Raw genomic sequence first — 19,969 nt, 5'->3', positions numbered from 1 at the left:
GGGCAAGGATCTCATTAAACAGACTATATTCAAAATAAACTTGCTAATAGGGCAAAAAAATCAGTCGAAAGTAAGACATGATAATTTAAACCTGTCTTTGTACTAAAATCAGGCTTTAAGCGTCTATAACAAGTAATTTCGCATCCAATCGTAAAAGAGCATCAGCATTCGTTCAGACTCTGCAAGAGTCGCTCCACAATTTTGTGTTTTCCACTTCACTGAGCCATGAAGGATGCTTAATAGGAACTAAATCTTCTGCAGTATTGACCAGTTTATCGCCGGTAAGCATTTTTTCTGCCGGGTGACGACCATGCGTCAAGTACAGCTACACCCTTCAAAGCAGAGCTTTGTGTAAAAAATTGTTCCACGCTACACAATTAACAATCTCATTGATTGTTGTGTATTGATCATTGCTTTTGTAGCGCCATTAATGTTTCATAAGTACGCTGTGGTAATGGGCTACATTTGTTCGACTCTTTTGTTGCGATTCCATCGCTGGTAAAGCTTAACCAAGGAATAAAATATTTATTCAACAGGGCCCTGACCTAGATGCTTTAGAGATATATTTTTTATAAATAGTTTATACATTTGAAATAGAAAGATGAAGTACAAAGTATAGTGTTCACATATACTGCCTGACATTGGAAACTGCTTCACAGTGTAAGACTTTTTTATTTCATTTTCTGGGAGCTCTGTGTATATGATCTTTGATCATTTATCCCCAATCCAATAAAGAAAAACGCTTACATGCATGCAAGACACTTTAGTTAATTTGTGCATTTTTATCTTATTGATTTATTCTTTTTTTTTTGTGTTTGTTTATGTATGTTGATTCTCTTTAGTATAAATCTTCATGTAACTTTGGCCATTCCCAAGTGTTTTCAATTCCTACCTGACTCATATAGTCAGGAAACCAGCAGAGGTAAAAATCAGATGTAGTGAAACTTGCAGAATCCGTCCCCATCAACAGGGCATTGTGAAAAAGGTACAAAAATATAAAAAAAACCAAAGCAAAAAATAATGTATAAATCCAATCATATAAAAAGGCAAAAAAAGAAAGAGTGCAATTGTGCTTGTGGGCATGGGGGGTGTATTTGTGTATGTTCATGCTTCAGTATAAATAATCATAGAGCTTTAGCCAATCCCGTTCTGTTTTTGACTCCTACCTGACTCAAGTAGTCAGGAAACCAGCAGAGTTGAAAGGTAGACGTGACTCTGTGATACTTCGAGAATCCATTCCTATTAACTCAGAAGAAATGTACAAAAACAAAAACGAAATGGAGCAAACAATAAGTGGATGAATAAAAAATACCAAAAGGCATACAAGAGTTTGGGGGACTTAAGTAAGCATTTTCCTAAATAAATACTCACAGGTCAAGGAACTTTCAATTATTTTAACTAACGCAAGCGTCACCTAATGGGAGCTGACTAAATTGTCTGTCGTCCTGCTGCTATGGGTACCCCCGAAAACAAAACAAAAAGCCTCTAAGAAGAATTATGATAAATAAAATGGTGCAGTTTCTTAGATTGAATTCTTCCTGTCGTGATTACCTAAGTGGAGCCACCTGGGGTAATCATCTGGCGCGCTGGAATGCGCTTCCTGATTGGACGGTGTTCCCCACTTAAGCTGTCAGCGTCCAGAGATGGACGTTCGAGTGTACTCCTCGTATCTCTGAGTGACTCCAACATACAAGGTACCCACGAATTCCCTTGCCTGATTCATGCCTGCTTCTCGTTGCCTGACCTATTTCTGTTACAAGTTTTACGATCTACTCTCCCGCCCCGGCCACCGACTTACCCGCTACGTTGCACCTTATGCTTTTCATCACGGAGCTGCTGTTCCACCCAAATGTCGTGATTACCTAACTGGAGCCACCTGAGGTAATCAGCTGGCGTGCTGGAACGCGCTTTCCTGATTGGTGGAAGCTTTCTACTTAAGCTGTCAGCGTCCAGAGATGGACGTTCGAGTGTACTCCTCGTTTCCATGAGTGAGCCTCCAACATTCAAGGTACCCACGATCCCTTTGTGTATTCCAAGCCTGCTTCTCGTTGCCTGACCCTTTTCTGTTACAAGTTTACGACCTACTCTCCCGCCCCGGCCACCGACTTACCTGCTACGTTACTCGTCACGCGTTTCACCACAGAGCTGCCATTCCGTCCAAAGAGACTTTCTGCCACCAAGAGACGACGTCCCAAGCCTGCTCCACCGACCCTTGTCCAAATAAATTATAAAACTGACGCTATTGGGTCCGAGTGCTTGTCTGGTCTCTGACACCAAAGAGGCTTTCGACCAGCAAGAGCCGACGTTCCAACGATCCTTGTCAATAAAAACTCTAAAACTGAGGCAATTGGATCCGAGTGTCCGTTCTGGTTCATGACACTTCCTTGTGCTTTCTAGTACTTGTTTTCCATTTCCCTACAAAATACAGCAAAATTAAGTACTGAAATATTACAGTGTCCTCTTTAAGCTTTAAACTTGAAACGTTTTTCTTTACAAATTTGTTACAATGCTTTTTTGACACTCACATGGATAAAACATAACAATAAAATCATGATATTTTTTTTCAAAATCTTTTGAATTTCAGTTTATCTTTTCAAGTACTAAAATGTACATTTACTACAACAGTTCAAGTTTAGTATGAGGCAATTTAATCAAAAAAGAGCATATGTTTGAGATTTCACAGCCTGCAAATATCAGATAATAACAGAGTCGCCTTGCTAGGATAATCAGAGCTTCAAGTATCCGTCTAGTTAAACCTAATCAGCATTACATTACTTATACTGTGAGATGCATCGTTCTGCTCAGATTAAACTAAAAATCTAATCAAGTTGAATGTGATGGTTTGGGGATGTGATCGGAAAGCTGACATCTTTGAGTTCATCCATCCTGAACCGCAGATAAACAAGAGACAGGCAGCAGCTATGATGACCTTTCGAAATCACCCTTTTTTTTGATGAGGAGACAGCACCACTCTTGCTTTTGTCATCAAGCCTTGACAATCTTGTCTCAGTCCCTTGAGATGATTGCTATCAAGTGTCTGTCCGTCTCTCTCTTGAAATAAATACTGTAATCCCGCACTAGTTCACAACTTCAGCGCAACGCAGGAAGAAAAATATCCACAATTTCTTATCCATATTTTTACGTTGCTGCAAGTGGAGGCCGGCACAGCGCATTTTTTGTGGGACTTGGTGGCTTTTTCTTGCCGGTATTTTGCCTAAAATGGGGTGCAGTTATGAAGCCGCAAACCATTATCCCCGACAGCATATCGTTGCAAGCGGGGACAGGCGTTTTCTTCCAGAAAAGCCCGGTATCATGGCAGTCAAACACTTGCTGAAGAACAGATTCTTCAGCCTTTATATTGTAAGCGGATTCAATCATGTATTTATCGACCTCTGGATTCAAAATCGCCACCTCTCCATGTCTAGTCATACAGTTCTCAGATTGAAAGCAGCCATGACAGGCTTTGAAAGTATAGCCCTTTTCATCAAATCCAACGTCCCCCTTGCTGCGCTTCCCTGCGGATAATCATAAATAGCGAGAGCTGTTATGAAGAGTCGAGACTCACGAAACATATAAATATATATATATATATATATATATATATATATATATATATATATATATATATATATACCGTATTTTCCACACTATAAGGCGCACCTAAAAGCCTTTATTTTTTTCAAAAGTTGACCATGCGCCTTATAATACAGTGCTTCTTATATATGGATCAATATTAAGTCGCAAAGTCTTGCAACTAAGGCAATCAGCCGCCGACTAGATTTTCCCCAGAAGGCAAAGTAGTCCGCGGTGTATGCTGGGATTTATATACCGGCGTTTCATTTCCTGACCAATGTGTCAATCATCATTTGAATCAGTCACTATTGGCTAAAGTTATTCGGAGGTAAAGGGGGCGGATCATTTTTATCATTAACAGGCTCGCATAGGCTAAAGGGGCGAAACAAAGCCAGCAATTGGCCGAAAAAGATGAATGTGAATCACACGTTGGGTTGCACTACGGCATAGAAAAAAAACATTTTTTATTATTCTGTTTTTGTAAATATTTTACTCTCCTGGATTTACTACACTCACGGTTGTAAGAAGACCATGGTTACGTATCATTGAACGTGATGGCTGCAAGAGAACTTAGACGAGCTATGCGGCTTTATATTTTCCCGGTATCTTGTTTTAGAACGATCTTGATGTTTCTGTGATGAGTCTATTTTTAAACTAAATTCAATTCAAAGTGTTTATTATCATATGCACAGTAAAGAACCCCGTTTCCCTGCACAATAAAATTACTTTGCTGTCCACACAGTTGCCAGCAAAAAATAAAATGGAAACCAAGAAATGTTTGGCATTTCTTGAATCCCAAGACTTTAACCTTCCAAATGGTATTTGGAACGATGCATTTGAAATGTTAAGATAGATAGATAGATAGATAGATATTTTATTCATCCCCGAAGGGAAATTCACATTTCCAGCAGCATCCCTGAGCTCAGAACAATACAATAATAATGCAAAAAGAATACAGTATACAAATACCCAGTGTGACGTGCAAATGCCCACTGTAGCGTGTTATATAGAATAACTAAATAGTGCTACACAGAATACATATTGCAATAAGATTCGGTAATATGCAATGTAGGTGGTGTGGTTTACTGTAGGCTTTTACTCGGGTAGCCTCATGCACGGGTGGCATGAGGAAGAAAAGATCTCTTCAGTCTGTCCGTAGTATAAGACAGTGACAGCATATATGGGATATATGTATATATATATTTATATATATATTTATATATATATATATATATATATATAGGGTTATATATATATATATATATATATATATATATATATATATATATATATATATATATATATATATATATATATATATATATATATATATATATATATATATATATATATGTATAGATATATATAGATATATATAGATATATATATATATATACTGGACTGTCTCAGAAAATTAGAATATTGTGATAAAGTTCTTTATTTTCTGTAATGCAATTAAAAAAACAAAAATGTCATACATTCTGGATTCATTACACATCAACTGAACTATTTCAAGCCTTTTATTATTTTAATATTGCTGAATTTGGCTTACAGCTTAAGAAAACTCAAAAATCCTATCTCAAAATATTAGAATATCATGAAAAAGTATACAAGTAGGCTATTCAACTAATCACCTGAATCATCTAATTAACTCGAAACACCTTGCGAGGGTTTCCTGAGCCTTAAAAACACTCAGCTTGGTTCAGTAAACTAAATCACAAGTATGGGGAAGACTGCTGTCCAGAGGACCATCATTGATACCCTCCATCAGGAGGGTAAGACACAAAAAGAAATTTCTCAAAGAGCAGGCTGTTCACAGAGTGCAGTTTCAAAGCATATCCACAAAAAGTCTGTTGGAAGGGAAAAATGTGGCCGGAAACGCTGCACAACCAAGAGAGATGACCGCAGCCTTAACAAAATTGTGAAGAAGAGCCGCTTCCAGAATTTGGGGGAGCTTCAAAGACAGTGGGCTGAAGCTGGAGTCCAGGTATCAAAAGCCACAGTTCACAGACGTGTCCGGGAAATGGGCTACAATAGCCGTATTCCCATGGTCAAGCCACTTCTGAACTCAAGACAACGGAAGAAGCGTCTGACTTGGGCTATGGAGAAGAAGCGCTGGACAGTTGCAGAGTGGTCCAAAGTCCTCTTTTCAGACGAAAGCAAGTTTTGCATTTCATTTGGAAGTCAAGGCGCCAGAGTCTGGAGAAAGGCTGGAGAGGAGCAAAATCCAAGTTGCTTGAAATCCAGTGTGAAGTTCCCACAGTCAGCAATGGTTTGGGGAGCCATGTCAGCTGCTGGTGTTGGTCCACTGTGTTTCATCAAGTCCAGAGTAAATGCAACTGTGTACCAAGAGATTTTAGAGCACTACATGCTTCCATCTGCTGAAAAGCTCTATGGAGATGAGGATTTCATTTTCCAGCATGATCTGGCACCTGCCCACAGTGCCAAAACCACCAGTAACTGGTGCACTGACCATGGCATCACTGTCCTTGATTGGCCTGCTAATTCCCCTGACCTGAACCCCATCGAGAATTTGTGGGGTATAATTAAGAAGAAGATGAAAGACACCAGACCTACAAATGCAAATGAGCTGAAGGCCGCTATCGAAGCATCCTGGGCATCAATACCACCTCAGCAATGCCACAGGCTGATTGCCTCCATGCCACGCCGGATTGATGCAGTAATCCGTGCAAAAGGATTCCCAACCAAGTACTGAGTGCATCAATGGACATTTTCAAATGTTTGATTTAGTTTTGCTGTTATAAAATTATTTTTTTACTTGGTCTGAGGAAGTATTCTAATATTTTGAGATAGGATTTTTGAGTTTTTTTCAGCTGTAAGCCAAAATCAGCAATATTCAAATAATAAAAGGCTTGAAATAGTTCAGTTGATGTGTAATGAATCCAGAATGTATGACATTTTTGTTTTTTTAATTGCATTACAGAAAATAAAGAACTTTATCACAATATTCTAATTTTCTGAGACAGTCCAGTAGATAGATATACATATGGGCAGCACGGCGGCGCAGTGGTTAGCGCTTGTGCGGCACAGTTCATGTCATGGGAACCTGTCATGGGTTCAAATCCAGCTCCAGACTTCCTGTGCGGAGTTTGTATGTTCTCCCCGTGCCTGCGTGGGTTTCCTCCGGGCACTCCGGTTTCCTCCCACGTTCCAAAAACATGCATTTCAGGTGAATTGGCCGGTCCAAATTGTCCCTAGGTGTGAATGAGCGAATGAGTTGTCTGTCCCTGTGTGCCCTGCGATTGGCTGGCAACCAGTTCAGGGTGTCCCCTGCCCACTGCCCGGAGATGGCTGGGATGGGCTCCAGCCCCCCCGCGACCCTAATGAGGATAAGCGGTACGGCTAATGAGATGAGATGAGATGAGATATAGAGATATATATATATATATATATATATATATATATATATATATATATATATATATATATATATATATATATACCGTAAATTCCGGACTATAAGCCGCTACTTTTTTCCCAAACGTTCGACCCTGCGGCTTATTTAGTGATGCGGCCAATTTATGTAATTTTTCTAACGGCCGCCAGTGGCGCTCGAGTACAAAAGGTAAGATTTAGACTGCAACTTCTTAGCTTGTGCACAAATTGAATTAGCGTAGTATATACACATATATCCTCATCGTGCTAATTGCAAAAAGAAAGGCACATGGCGTAACTTTCAAGCTAAACGCAATCGAGCAGTCCGATATAGAAGGAAACATAGCTACCGCACGTAAACTTTACTTCGCGAGCGTGATGCTAGCGTGTTTTTGAATAAGGGAGCGTGGGACGTCGTCTATATGACAAAGTCTCTTTCCCATACTGAAGGAAGACGACTTTGATGACGTCAGTTATAAGGAGGAAGATGAGGACGGTTTACCGTGCTTACTACAAGTACGGTATGTTTTTTTAACTGAGCCATCTACTGTGTTGCGAGCGTGTTGTAGGTAGCGTTTTGCTACCCTTCACAGGCAAGGTTTGGGATGAAAGCTATGATATTATTATTAAAGCTTTGAAAACTCTCGGTGTACCGTCTTTCTTTGTAAATATGTGTAACCATGTAGTATATGTATTTGCAACTGTATATTTTTGTAATGTATTAATTTTAGAAATGTATTCTGATGTTTTGCATGAGCAAATGAGAAACAAGGGGCGGGGCAAACGCGGGCTGACGGGAAGTAGAGTAAAGGTGAGACGTGTTTGTGGACGCGGCCGACAATAGTGGATATGTATTTTTCCCACCCTTAAGGCCCGGTCACACAGCCGGGCGTTTGCAAGAAGCCACAAATAACACGCGGAACAAGATACTCAGATCAGATGAAACTAGAATTAAACTCTTTGGTCTAAATGAGAAGCTTTACGTTTGGCATAAGAGTAACAATACACATAACCCTGAGAATACTTCCCAATGTCAACGTGGTGGTGGCAGTATCATGCTCTGGGATTGCTTTTCTTAAGCAGGGAATGGAAAGAATGTTCAAGTTGATAGGAAGATGGAAGGAGCCAAATACAGGGCGATTCTGGCAAAAAAATCGGTTCGAGTTTGCAAGAGAACTGAGAATGAGGTGTAAGTTCCTCTTCCAACAGGACACATCCCTAAAATAAAACAAAATATAAAGGTGTTAAAATGTCCAAGCCAAAGTACAGACGTCAATCCTAAAAGCCTTTGTGGGAAGATCTGAAAGATTCTGTGCACAAACCATCACCATTAAGGAACTTGAGCTGTTTTTTAAGGCCCGATCACACAGCCTTTCACGGGCGTATCGAGGCTGAATCACGGCCAGAAATTTCTGCCCGTGAAGCAGACGCGGTGGAAAATGTGCAAAATTGGCTAAACCCGCTGTTTACCCGTGGTATGCCCGCGAAACAGACGCCGGCGACTGTTCCGTGTCCTCATCGCGGGTAACTGCGGCTGCATCGCGTTTGACCGTGCTTACATGCGGTACACACACGCTAATGCACGTGATAACACCGCGATACAGGCGCAGAACAAACGTGCTATGACCGTGCTCCACCCGCGATTACCCGCTAAAATTTCGCGTCCTACCCTTGTGTAACCACGTCTTGGCCGCGGCACGTCCTAGCACGTTCGTACCGCGTCTTTACCTCGTGTGTACCACGTGTGCCGCCCGCGGTTACCTGTGGTCTAAAGTTTTGAGCAGCGCAAAACTTTTTCGCGCGGCCAACCGCGTGTGAACTTCTTACCGCGTGTAAAGCACGGCTGTATCTCGTCTGTATCGCGATCCCAAAGCGTCCAACAGCGTCTGCCTCACGGGCAGAAATTTCTGGCCGTGATTCAGCCTCCGTGAAAGGCTGTGTGACCGGGCCTTTACCTTTGGAAATATACACTTTTTTCCTTGTTTTACTGTCAACGGGCACCCGGACTCTGCAGGTCTGAATTAAATCTTAAGTATCTGTATCGTTTTCCCTTCATTTTGCCGGCTGTGTTTATTGGACTGTATCGGGTATGGGTTAATTTCGTGTTTGTATTACGTTTTTTCAATGTGGGCGCATGCGGCTAATACAGTATACAGGTGCGGCTTGTGTATGTACAAAATCGGTTTTCCTCCCGAAATGTGGTGGGTGCGGCTTATAATCGGGTGCTCTCTATAGTCCGGAACGGAATTTAAGGTATATATATATATATATATATATATATATATATATATATATATATATATATATATATATATATATATATATATATATATATATATATATATATATGCGGTCAATCACAATTATGTCCTGCAGATCACTAGATTCAAAAACTTTTTTAAACTTACAAGCTATTGTCAAGAAGCGGAAATGACCTCTGACGTGCGGGAGGTGGAAGGAGGAAGCGGCACGTCTTTTACCCCATCACCGAGGATGAAAATGACTTTGGTTTTTACGATTTGAAGATAAACTGATAGTTTGGTAGGTATTTTCTTTATCTAAATAATTACTTGATTAAAAGTAAGGGCATGTTGTTCAGATCCTCCACAAATAAAAAAAAAAGAAAGAAAAAAAAAAACACAAGAGAGAATCCTGGCCGCCGCAACATAATGATTGACATTTCAAGCCCGAACCCAACCTAATTCCGGGCTGGGTTTGCGTCAGGCCTGCCATAGCGTGTCCGCGGCACAGTTCTGAGGTCATGGGATCGAATCCTCCTGTGTGGAGTTTGTATGTTCTCCCCTAGCCTGTTTCCTCCAGGCACTCCGGTCTCATCCCACATTCCCAAAAACATGCATGTCAGGTTATTTGGCCAGTTCAAATTCTCCCTAGGTGTGAATGAGAGAGTGAGTTGTCTGTCTCTGTGTGCCCTGCGACTGGCTGGCAACCAGTTCAGGGTGTCCCCTGCCCACTGCCCGAAGATGGCTGGGATGGGCTCCAGCACCCCCGCGACCCTACTGAGGATAAGCGGTGCAGATAATGGATGGATGGATATATATATATACATGTGTGTGTGTGTGTGTGTTCATCAGCAAGCCCTACGAAATGGCCGCAGCCATCCACGTTATGATTAGGTTTTATCCGCTGCTAAACATCACTTGCTCCATCACTCCAGCCTTGTCTCGATCGCCCAGGAGGCCTGAGCAACAGCGTCAACAATAGGATTTTATTTTCATCCACATGAGCAGTTCACCAATCCAACCTCTACTGGAGATTTACGACTCCCCAGAAGAAAAGAATCTAGATGGCCACACGGGCATGAAAAAATATGCACATGGCAAATATCGTATCCCTTCCGCGGAAGCATGTGGGAGTAGTTTATGGGCGGCAATGTTAGAGGCTAAGAAACAGCGCTGATAGAGGATTCATGAAATATATATCAGGGTTCAAAAAGATTCAGAGGATGTTTGGTATCCTACAGAGAGTCATAAATAAGCCTGGAATGGAAACGGCCAGATTCCAATCATCACTATGATTGATTGTTATAAGCCTCTCTACTTTTTTTCAAAGACACTCTTCACAAGTTGAAATAAAAGCCTACTACACTTATTAACAAGGCCTTTAAGAGCAACGGGTTTGAATGATCAATTATTTATCGACTTAAGTGTGCCATTTTCTATCTTAAAGCACTTTTTATGTTATTCCAAAAAGGTATTGTTTAAGGTTGTTTGAATAATGTGAATGAAGGCTAAATGCAGGGGAACTATTGGTGTGATGAGGAAACCCTGAGCAACACACGAGTGGTGTAATGCAAGAAGTGTATATATTGCCTATCCTTACATTATTTTTTTATTTTATTTTGTACTTTAAAGATTTTTATGTAATATGTATCCTGCAGTGCAACGTCTAATCTTATAAACAATGTTCATTACGTTGTGAACAACGACAAAAAAGACTACACTTAATCTAATTCTAACAAATTGGTCGACACCACACTTGGGGAAATCATTAAATATACGTAACACAGTAATTTTGACAAAACAGGGGGAAAACTAAGCAAAAAAAATGATAGGAATCATAAAAACTTTGTGTAATTGATAGAAGGCATAGGTGCAGTAGTTCAAGCCCCACCTAGTGTCAATCCGTGCAGGTAATTGCCGATCAACTATAAAAGACTCAGAAACTCAATATGCTGGGGCTCTAAGTGAGGTTGAACAGCATCAATTTTTTCACAAAAAAACTGTCAAATAAAAGCATACCCTTGTTTTAAGTATATTTTGTTTTCTACACAAAATACTATATAAAAACAATACTAAGAAAATACATCAAGCTGGGATTAAAAAAAAATTGAAAATTGGCACAAAGACAGAAACTAACGTAAAGTTAAATTAGGTTCATTCACCGTCCACGGAGAACACATCCTTATCAAACTCTACACAGTCACATTAAACTTGTTGGTGATAGGAATGAGTGGAGAGGTGTTGTAAAAGGATAGTGGGATGTTTGGACGCGTTTTAAGGGATGGGCAGGGTACCTGTATGATGCGGCAGGGGTAAACCAGTGAAAGCTGTCGGACCCTGCTGTTGAACAAAAGAGTGTGTTGTGTCACCCTGACCCGAGTGACATGGCCGCTTTCTTGTGTCCCGTTTCATCTGGAGGGACGACAGCATAACCAACTTAGGTGCCGAGGTGCCTAACTTGTTTGGGTGTTTGGGCATTTGGGTAGGCCATGGTCCAAAAATCTGTGTTTTTTGCATTTTTTTCCCTTTTTATTTTCTTTGTTATTCTATATGTTTGTCTTGCTGTCGGTCACCCCTCATAAGGGATACGACCAAGGTAGATAGATAGATATTATGGCAGGGGCCACAAACTTGAAAAAAAGTCTACTGCAAAAATTAAATTGTAGTCCATTGGCAGAACATGTTTCCTATGTCGAGTGTAACTGTTTTAAGACCATTTAACATGTTTTCTCCACAAGATAAAAAAATCTCGACTGGGGGTAGGCAACCAGCGGTTCTTTAGTGCTCTCTATTCTCTCCCTGGCTCTTTTTTGAAAATGTTTGATAGTAGAAAATGATATGGTTTCTGCAGAAGCAAAACATGACAAGGATTCTGAACATAAATATAAAGTTTATATATAGTAGGAATATATATATATATATATATATATATATATATATATATATATATATATATATATATATATATATATATATATATATATATATATATATATATATATATATATATATATATATATATATATATATATATATATATATATATATATGTGTATATAGTATTAGGTTGCCAACCTGAATCAAGACTAAGGATGTTTAAAAGAATTCCCTTATCTAGCATATGTTTGATCTTTTGGCTAATATTAAGTCATATTTTTATTATTAGGTAGACAATATTGCTTAAAATGAGCAAATGCGTTTATTAGCTTCTATATTAAATGCTTTTACCTATTTCCAAGATGATATTTCTTATTTTATTCAGGAAAACAAAAAGTATAGCAAAAAAAAAGATATGCCTAGGATAAACTCTTTTTTTTTTTGAGAATGTGTTAATAATTTCTATGTTGCAGCATGATCATACAGGAAACTTCCCCTCCGTCCTGGAATCGGGCTGAGATCCAAGCTACGGCATCATTCATGCACCTACAAAGCAACTGACTAAGAAGCATAATAATTGTATGCAACCGCCAAGTATTTTCGCGCCCCAGCGAATTGTATTTGTTTTTTTGCAGTTCTGCTTGGTCATCACCCACGTGGCTCTTCCAACAAAGACAGCAATCCTCTCTGGAAGGCCCCAGGCTAGAAACAAGTTCAGGTCACCATCCGGGAGGCGTTGCCTGGAGCTATTTCGTCCCCGGACCATGCTTTGCAGTTTTTAGTCTAGCATGAGACTGCCGAGGGTGAGCACCCCAGTTTTCAGACAGTAAAGGAGCTGAAGAGCACCAGTACCCTGACAGAAAGCCGAAAAAGGGGACCACAACATGTTCAAGAGCAGCTACGAGCGCAGGGAGGTGCGCAAAGAAAAATATGAACACTCTGATGTTTACCGCGAAGAACCAGAGGACTCCGCGGGGATGTCGGCCATCCAGGGTTGGGAGAACCTGCAAGAGCTCAACAACCGTTTTGCCCGTTACATCAACCGGGCTCGAGTCCTGGAGCAGCGCAACGCTGTATTCCGAAAACAGCTGGAGACCCTGCAACGCATGGAGGAAGCCAGCGGCTTGGAGGAAACCTTCAAAGACCAGATCCAAGTCAACGAGCAGCGCATCAAAGAGCTTGGTTTGGACCGTGGCAAGCTGGAGAGGGAGCTGAGGGACGCCTGCCGCATGCTTGACCAGTTTACCAGCAAGTAAGGCCCGGCTAGAGTCTTTGCTAATAGTACTGTTATCTCTCGCTTTTTGCGAGGTATATTGAATTGCAAAAATTAAAATTATAAGGAAGGAAACACATCCTGTCCTGTTTCCATTTTAACTGCATTTTTGAAAAAGCACCCCGGGGCCACTAGGAGTTGCCAAGCAACCAGATGTGAATCCAGAGCAAGTTTGGCGGGTGGAAAAGTCCAACTTTGTTGGAGATAAAAAGCATCATCCTCTGCCTTTGGTCCTTTTGTTAGTCCAGAGCATTTTGATGACATGACAGCTTTTAGAGAAACTTGAGGTTAAAAAGATACCTACATAATGTAGGTCCGTGAAGCTTTTTTTATGTATGTATACAACTTAAAACGTGATGTCATTGACGTGCAAGCAGACACACGCGGAAAAGGGGCGCGGTGACTATTAGCCAATCAGAATGCAGAAAACAATACACAATGAAAATCTGCAAAGTACCATAAACCGCGGTAAGCCAAACGCGATACAGCAAGGGATTATTATATCCCCTCGTTCAGAGATAAAGTGAAGGTAAATGTGCATAGAATGGAAAGGATGCGATAAAAAATGCTAAGCCTCCAGGGGAATAGGGCTTGTGTCCAATAATCTAACAGCGGGCAATTGAGTTTCCGTTTCCGACAGCGATATCAGCTAAATTGAAAGAACACAAGATTCTCTTAAGGCCATAAGATCCAAATTTGGATCAGTAGTCTTACTCATCCACCTATGCGCTACTCACTGATAAATTCAGTTTGTTTAGAGATTGCTTTCTGTGTAGAAGGAGAAAAGCAGAGTCAGTTTTTGCAATAGGAAGTAAACATCTGGTATTACAATGATCAGGGATGAGCAAATATACACCGGGTATCGGTACTGAAATAATTTTTTTTAATTGAATTTTTGATCATCATTGATCAAACACAAAACCATTTCGGTTTTCACAATAACTACATCAAAGGTGACAATATAATACAAAAACAAACAAACCCATTACATCCACAATGACGAAAAGCAGAACCATGAAAATCAAACAGAAATGCAACATTACAGTACTTTGACATACCTGATAAACAAAAAAAAATTAATGGACCAGCTGCAACAGGTGTCTCTCCACATGTGAGAAACCTGAACGCATCATTGAAAAAAATATATACATATACACAAAACCAAAGGAAAAAAAACATATTAAGGGGCTGGTAATAGTGGCTGATGTATATTTTAAACATGACATGGAATTTTATGAACTTGTAATATAGGTATGTGGTATCGATATTAAAGACGACGCAAGGGTATCGGTATCAAACATTCCCAACCTTTAACATTAGTGATGGTTTACCAATGCATTCTGTATCATACAAGGTCCAATACCTTAGTTTAAAACCGGGGTCACCAACATGGTGCCTGGGGGCCCCAAATAGACCCCTAAGAACACCACAACATCCCTTGGAATGGTTATAAAAATATCTCACCAATGATGGGTTCTAGGAAATTTGATTTCTAACTAAAGTTATGTTTTAGCTATTGAATGAGCCTATTCTAACCCTAACTCCAATGATAACCTGATAATAACATACTAACAAACGTGGTAATAACATGATAAGCTATTATTTTTGAAATATATATCAAACTGGTAGCCTTTCATTATAATCAGTAACCAAAAAGTATTTCCTGGCTTCAAAAAAGTTGGTGACCCTCAGTTTATGGTATCAGAACTGCTTACCAAAGGCAAAATACAGATACCTCTATTCTCAATTGAGTGGTTACTTATAAAGATACTAGATATCAGTACTAAACAAAATGTATGCCTTTGCATCCAAAAATTACTTGGAATTGTTTAGGAAGATCTACAAATTCCACCTCAATATTGTTGCTTAAAAATGAATGAAATAAATTACAAAATCAAGTTGATCTAATTCGGAGTATTGATTGAACGGCAACTAAACCACCATTGACATGAGGCTGATATCGGCAAAATGGTCATGGTGACTAAAAAATGCAAACCCCCCTGAGTCTCATGTGACAATAAAACCGAACAATCCACGAGGAACACACTGGAATTCAGGCCATAGAATTTTTTGCTGTATTGCAAAATTCCTACATTTCACAGAGCCACTCAGGCCAGAGACCAATACCGATATTCTCAACGTTACTGATACAGATACTAGCATAATCTTTTTATTGTAGTTGTCGATTGTTAAACAGACACTAAATGGTGGCAGATGAAGCCATTATCGTAGGGCTGATATCGGCACTCCTAATACCTGGTATCGTTCAAGAAAAAAACTGCAAACTCTCTGCAAACTATCCACAAATAACACACTGGAATTGGGACCACAGAGATTGTTGCTGTGTTGCAAAATCGCCAAATTTAACTGAGCAATAAAGGAACCATTATCACAACAGCCTTCTTTCAACTCAGGTCAACATAATTTAAATATATTTTAACTCGTGTGAATAACATTTCTAATTTAATATGCGAAAAAATAATAATAATAATAATACAAATTCAAATAAATATGATAGCATAAGTAAATAGATACAATAAAACTAAATATTTAAAAAACCGTTAAATTGATGAATGAATAGATTACTTTATTAAATTACACATTTGATTTAAAAAACAAACATTTCAAATATAATTATTTCACCAATCCAGGAATGATATTGTCTTTAAAAATGTAATTAAATTAAATATATACAGACAGAAAAAATGATTAAATATCCCAAAATATTTCCATAAAAAATCAGCCTGGATACCGATAGCCATATTCTCACCCGAGTCAATACTGATAAAAATACTAGATGTACTCTACATACTCGCATGCAGATGAAATTCCGTTGTTTACCTACAAAAATAAATCATAATTCTCAAGGAAAAACTACACATCTGAGCATAATATTCTTGCTTACATTTGTAGCTCTTGTATGTCAAATGGCCACTAAATAGCTCCAGATAAAGCCATCACCGTGAGGCTGATAACTGCTATTTCTTACAGGGACAAAAACTGCATACCTCATGGGTATCGAATGACGATGAAACCAAACAATCCACGAGGAACATACTAGAATCGAGGCAACAGAGATTTTTGCAGTGTTGCTCAAGCCAGATACCGATACCTATATTCTCAACTGGGTCATTACCGAAACAGATAATCGATACCTCCAAAAATGAATCAGAATATTTAAAGTACCGTATTTTCCGCACTATAAGGCGCACCGGGTTATAGGGCGCACCGCCTAAAAATAGTTTTTGGTCCTATATTTTCCATACATAAGGCGCACCGGATTATAAGGCGCTACAATGGGAACGTCGACAAAACAGTCAGATAGTTCAGTCAAACTTATTACCCCCTTAACATTCCAAAAGCTTGCAAAGAAGCAAATACGTGTCTCAGACATGTACGGAAACAGTGTCTGTACGATGTCACCAATCACTCAAATGCATCGTTCCAAATATCATTCGGAAGGTTAAAGTCTTGGGATTCAAGAAATGCCAAACATTTCTTAGTTTCCATTTTATTTTTTGCTGGCAACTGTGTGGACAGCAAAGTAAGAATTTTATTGTGCAGGGAAACGGGGTTCTTTACTGTGCATATGACAATAAACACTTTGAATTGAATTTAGTTTAAAAATAGACTCATCACAGAAACATCAAGATCGTTCTAAAACAAGATACCAGGAAAATATAAAGTCGCATAGCTCACCTAATTCTCTTGCAGCCATCACGTTCAATAATGATACGTAACCATGGTCTTCTTACAACCGTGAGTGTAGTAAATCCAGGAGAGTAAAATATTTACAAATACAGAATAGTAAAGGATGTTTTCTCTATGCCGTAGTGCAACCCAACGTGTGATTCACATTCATCTTTTTTGGCCATTTGTAGGCTTTGTTTCGCCTCTTTAGCCTATGCGAGCCTGTAAATGATAAAAAGGATCCGCCCCTTTACCTCCAAATAACTTTAGCCAATAGTGACTGATTCAAATGATGATTGACACATTGGTTAGGAAATGAAACGCCGGTATATAAACTCCCAGCATACACTGCGGACTATTTCGGGGGAAAAAGATTTTTGCTGTGTTGCAAAACTGAGCCCCAATGAACCCTAACACGGAGTTCCACAGAACCAATACCTGTTCCGCATCATCGATGACCTGTAAAGAACGTTTTAGTCATTAAATTTGGAAAGATGGCCTTCATTCTGTAATCCTCACCAATGCAGTTAATGTGCAATCAATAAAGGCCATTCCTTTTTTGCTCCAAGCCACAAATCATCAATAGATCTAGTACAGTATTTAACAAATAGACTCTTAAGTATGTGTTTCTTTCAACAGAAATTCATTTTGTTCTGTGAAAGCTGAATATATTAACACAAGGCAATTATATGCACACGCTTGAAGCAACACGATTCTTAAACATTGTCAAACAGAAATAGATGAAAAAAACGATATACGTATATGTAGTTAGAGAGAAGTAATTTTCAAGCAATTGGTTCCTTTTATAGAACAACTGAGTTATATGTATTGTATTATTCAAATGATAGTAAAATGCTTTAATGGAGTCCCCTTTTTACAGGTACAGAAATGAATGTGATTACCAGGAGCAACTACGAGGCACACTGGAGCAACTAAACAAGGTGTTGTGATTATTGTAAACTAAAAATATACTGTATACGAACACATTATAGTTATTTGTTTAACATGTTTTACTAACTACTGTTTATATTTAATTATTAATAGACAAAAATACATATTCAAATAAAAATGAATACTGAAAAAATAAATTGAATATTTAAAAAAATATATTATTATATGAAATTGATAGTCTTCAAATCTTATGTTCAATCATACAAACATTATTAATATAAAAATGATTCTGAGCCTCAAAAACCAATAATAGTTAAATTGTAAATCAATCAGTTTATAAAATGTTAGATTTATTTAAATAAAACATCAAATTGAAACCTCAGATAAAGACTAAAAATTTAAGTATATATATATACTGTATTTTTTTGTTTTGTCTTTAAAAAATACCAAAGTAAATGTTCTTAATACTTAAAGTAATAAATATAATATAACACAACTATGACCCTGTAAAACCGATTATGCTTAAATTATGAATTTATTAATTTACTAATTGGTAAATTTTAACCCCAAAAAAGATATTTGAAAAATAATACTATAATTACATGAAATTATTTTATTTTTTTCAAAAACAAATGGACTTCATTCATAAATTGTATTGCCTGAAATTACTTTTATATTCAATGTAATAGACATTAATTATATAAAACGTCCATTATAATTGAATTGTTGATTGATGAATTCGTTAAATTAAATATGTATTCAATATTTTAAAAATTATCAAATACAAATTGAAAATAAATAAGATTCAAATTCAATTAATTAATAATTTAGATAGCCTTTAAAACAAACTAATCATAAAATATACACAGTCAAGAAAACAGTTTCAAATATGCAAATGCAACCTCTCGAAATATTTCTCATCTACAAACATCTTAGGCCCGTTTGTTTAACATTGATTACCAAAATATTGTTAAAGCTGTAAAATAAGGTATGGTTTAAATTTCTCATTTTATCAATTGACACCATCTTGAATTAAACAACTTTAAATGAACTGTAATAGTTTTGTTTTTCTCAATGAACCACAATAGTCTCCCTTTAACTCAATTTATTGCCATTACAGAGACATGTCAAATATCTATTTTAACTGAGGTGGCTGTAAACAAGCTAACAACATACCTTGATCAGACAAGCCATGGCAAAGTGACCCTTACTTACCGATGAGATTTTCTCTTTACTGCATGGTTTTCCTCTGCCGCTGTCCCTTTATTGTCCTTGCAGGAGGCCGACAGTGCCCTGCTGAAGAATTTGGAGTATCAAATCGAGTCACAGTTCTTGCAAGATGACATCAACTCTACTAAAGAAAGACATAAGAAGGCAAGTGATGCCTTTTTGAAGCTCAGAGCTACTCTTTTGTTATTGATCAGAGAAAGATTTCGACGGTACCAGGGGGAAAACAACAGACCTTACATAACAAAAACAGCAGAACGATAAACATATATGACAGCGGGAAATTGAAACTGATTGGATGGGTTAGCGAAGCCTGTTGTTTCAAAAGGTAATGGCATAAGGGGATCAGGCTTTTCCCGAAGTGGGCCCTCCTTAATCTTATTTTCCTGTATCTGCGCCCTGATGGTAGTGTGATTAAGTATTGGTGTAGTGGGTAAGTGACTGGCAACCAGTTTTATATGCATCCCTAAAATAACGAACTTATTTTATGACTGTGCCGTTACTATGTTATTATTATTTTATTACCCGATTAAATTATTAGAATTAGGGTTAACATAGACTCAGTCAACCACTGAAACATCTACCTTGTATAAGGGTACTGGGTGATTTGTATTTATAAATGGTAATTTAAAGAATTGATCATGTCATGACAGTTAGAAATTAAATTTTATAGAAACTCACAATCACCCGTTACTGGTGAGCTATTTTCAGAACCAGTTCACTGGTTACTCAGGGGATCTTACAGGGCTACCTGGTTAAGTTGGTGACCCCCTCAAATCGTGTAATGTATAGGCTGATAAAA

The 19,969-nt window shown here is 38.3% G+C and overlaps 1 protein-coding gene across 1 annotated transcript in view; it reads left to right on the top strand.

Annotated features, from left to right (window-relative positions):
- Window positions 1–12,810: 12,810 nt before the first annotated feature.
- bfsp1 (beaded filament structural protein 1) overlaps window positions 12,811–19,969 on the top strand; it is a 19,126-nt gene continuing 11,967 nt past the window's right edge. Inside the window, exons 1-3 of the mRNA XM_088351739.1 lie at window positions 12,811–13,338; window positions 17,930–17,990; window positions 19,219–19,314. Of these exons, the coding sequence (XP_088207865.1) occupies window positions 12,971–13,338; window positions 17,930–17,990; window positions 19,219–19,314 (525 nt within the window). The 5' untranslated portion in view covers window positions 12,811–12,970. The remainder of the gene's footprint in view (window positions 13,339–17,929; window positions 17,991–19,218; window positions 19,315–19,969) is intronic.

This window comes from Urocampus carinirostris, chromosome 13 (assembly GCF_059441175.1).
Source record: "Urocampus carinirostris isolate Australia breed hairy pipefish chromosome 13, RoL_Ucar_1.0, whole genome shotgun sequence".
Classification (NCBI taxonomy): domain Eukaryota; kingdom Metazoa; phylum Chordata; class Actinopteri; order Syngnathiformes; family Syngnathidae; genus Urocampus; species Urocampus carinirostris.
Note: the sequence above shows the minus strand (reverse complement) of the source record. Positions and strands in the feature narration are given on the sequence as shown.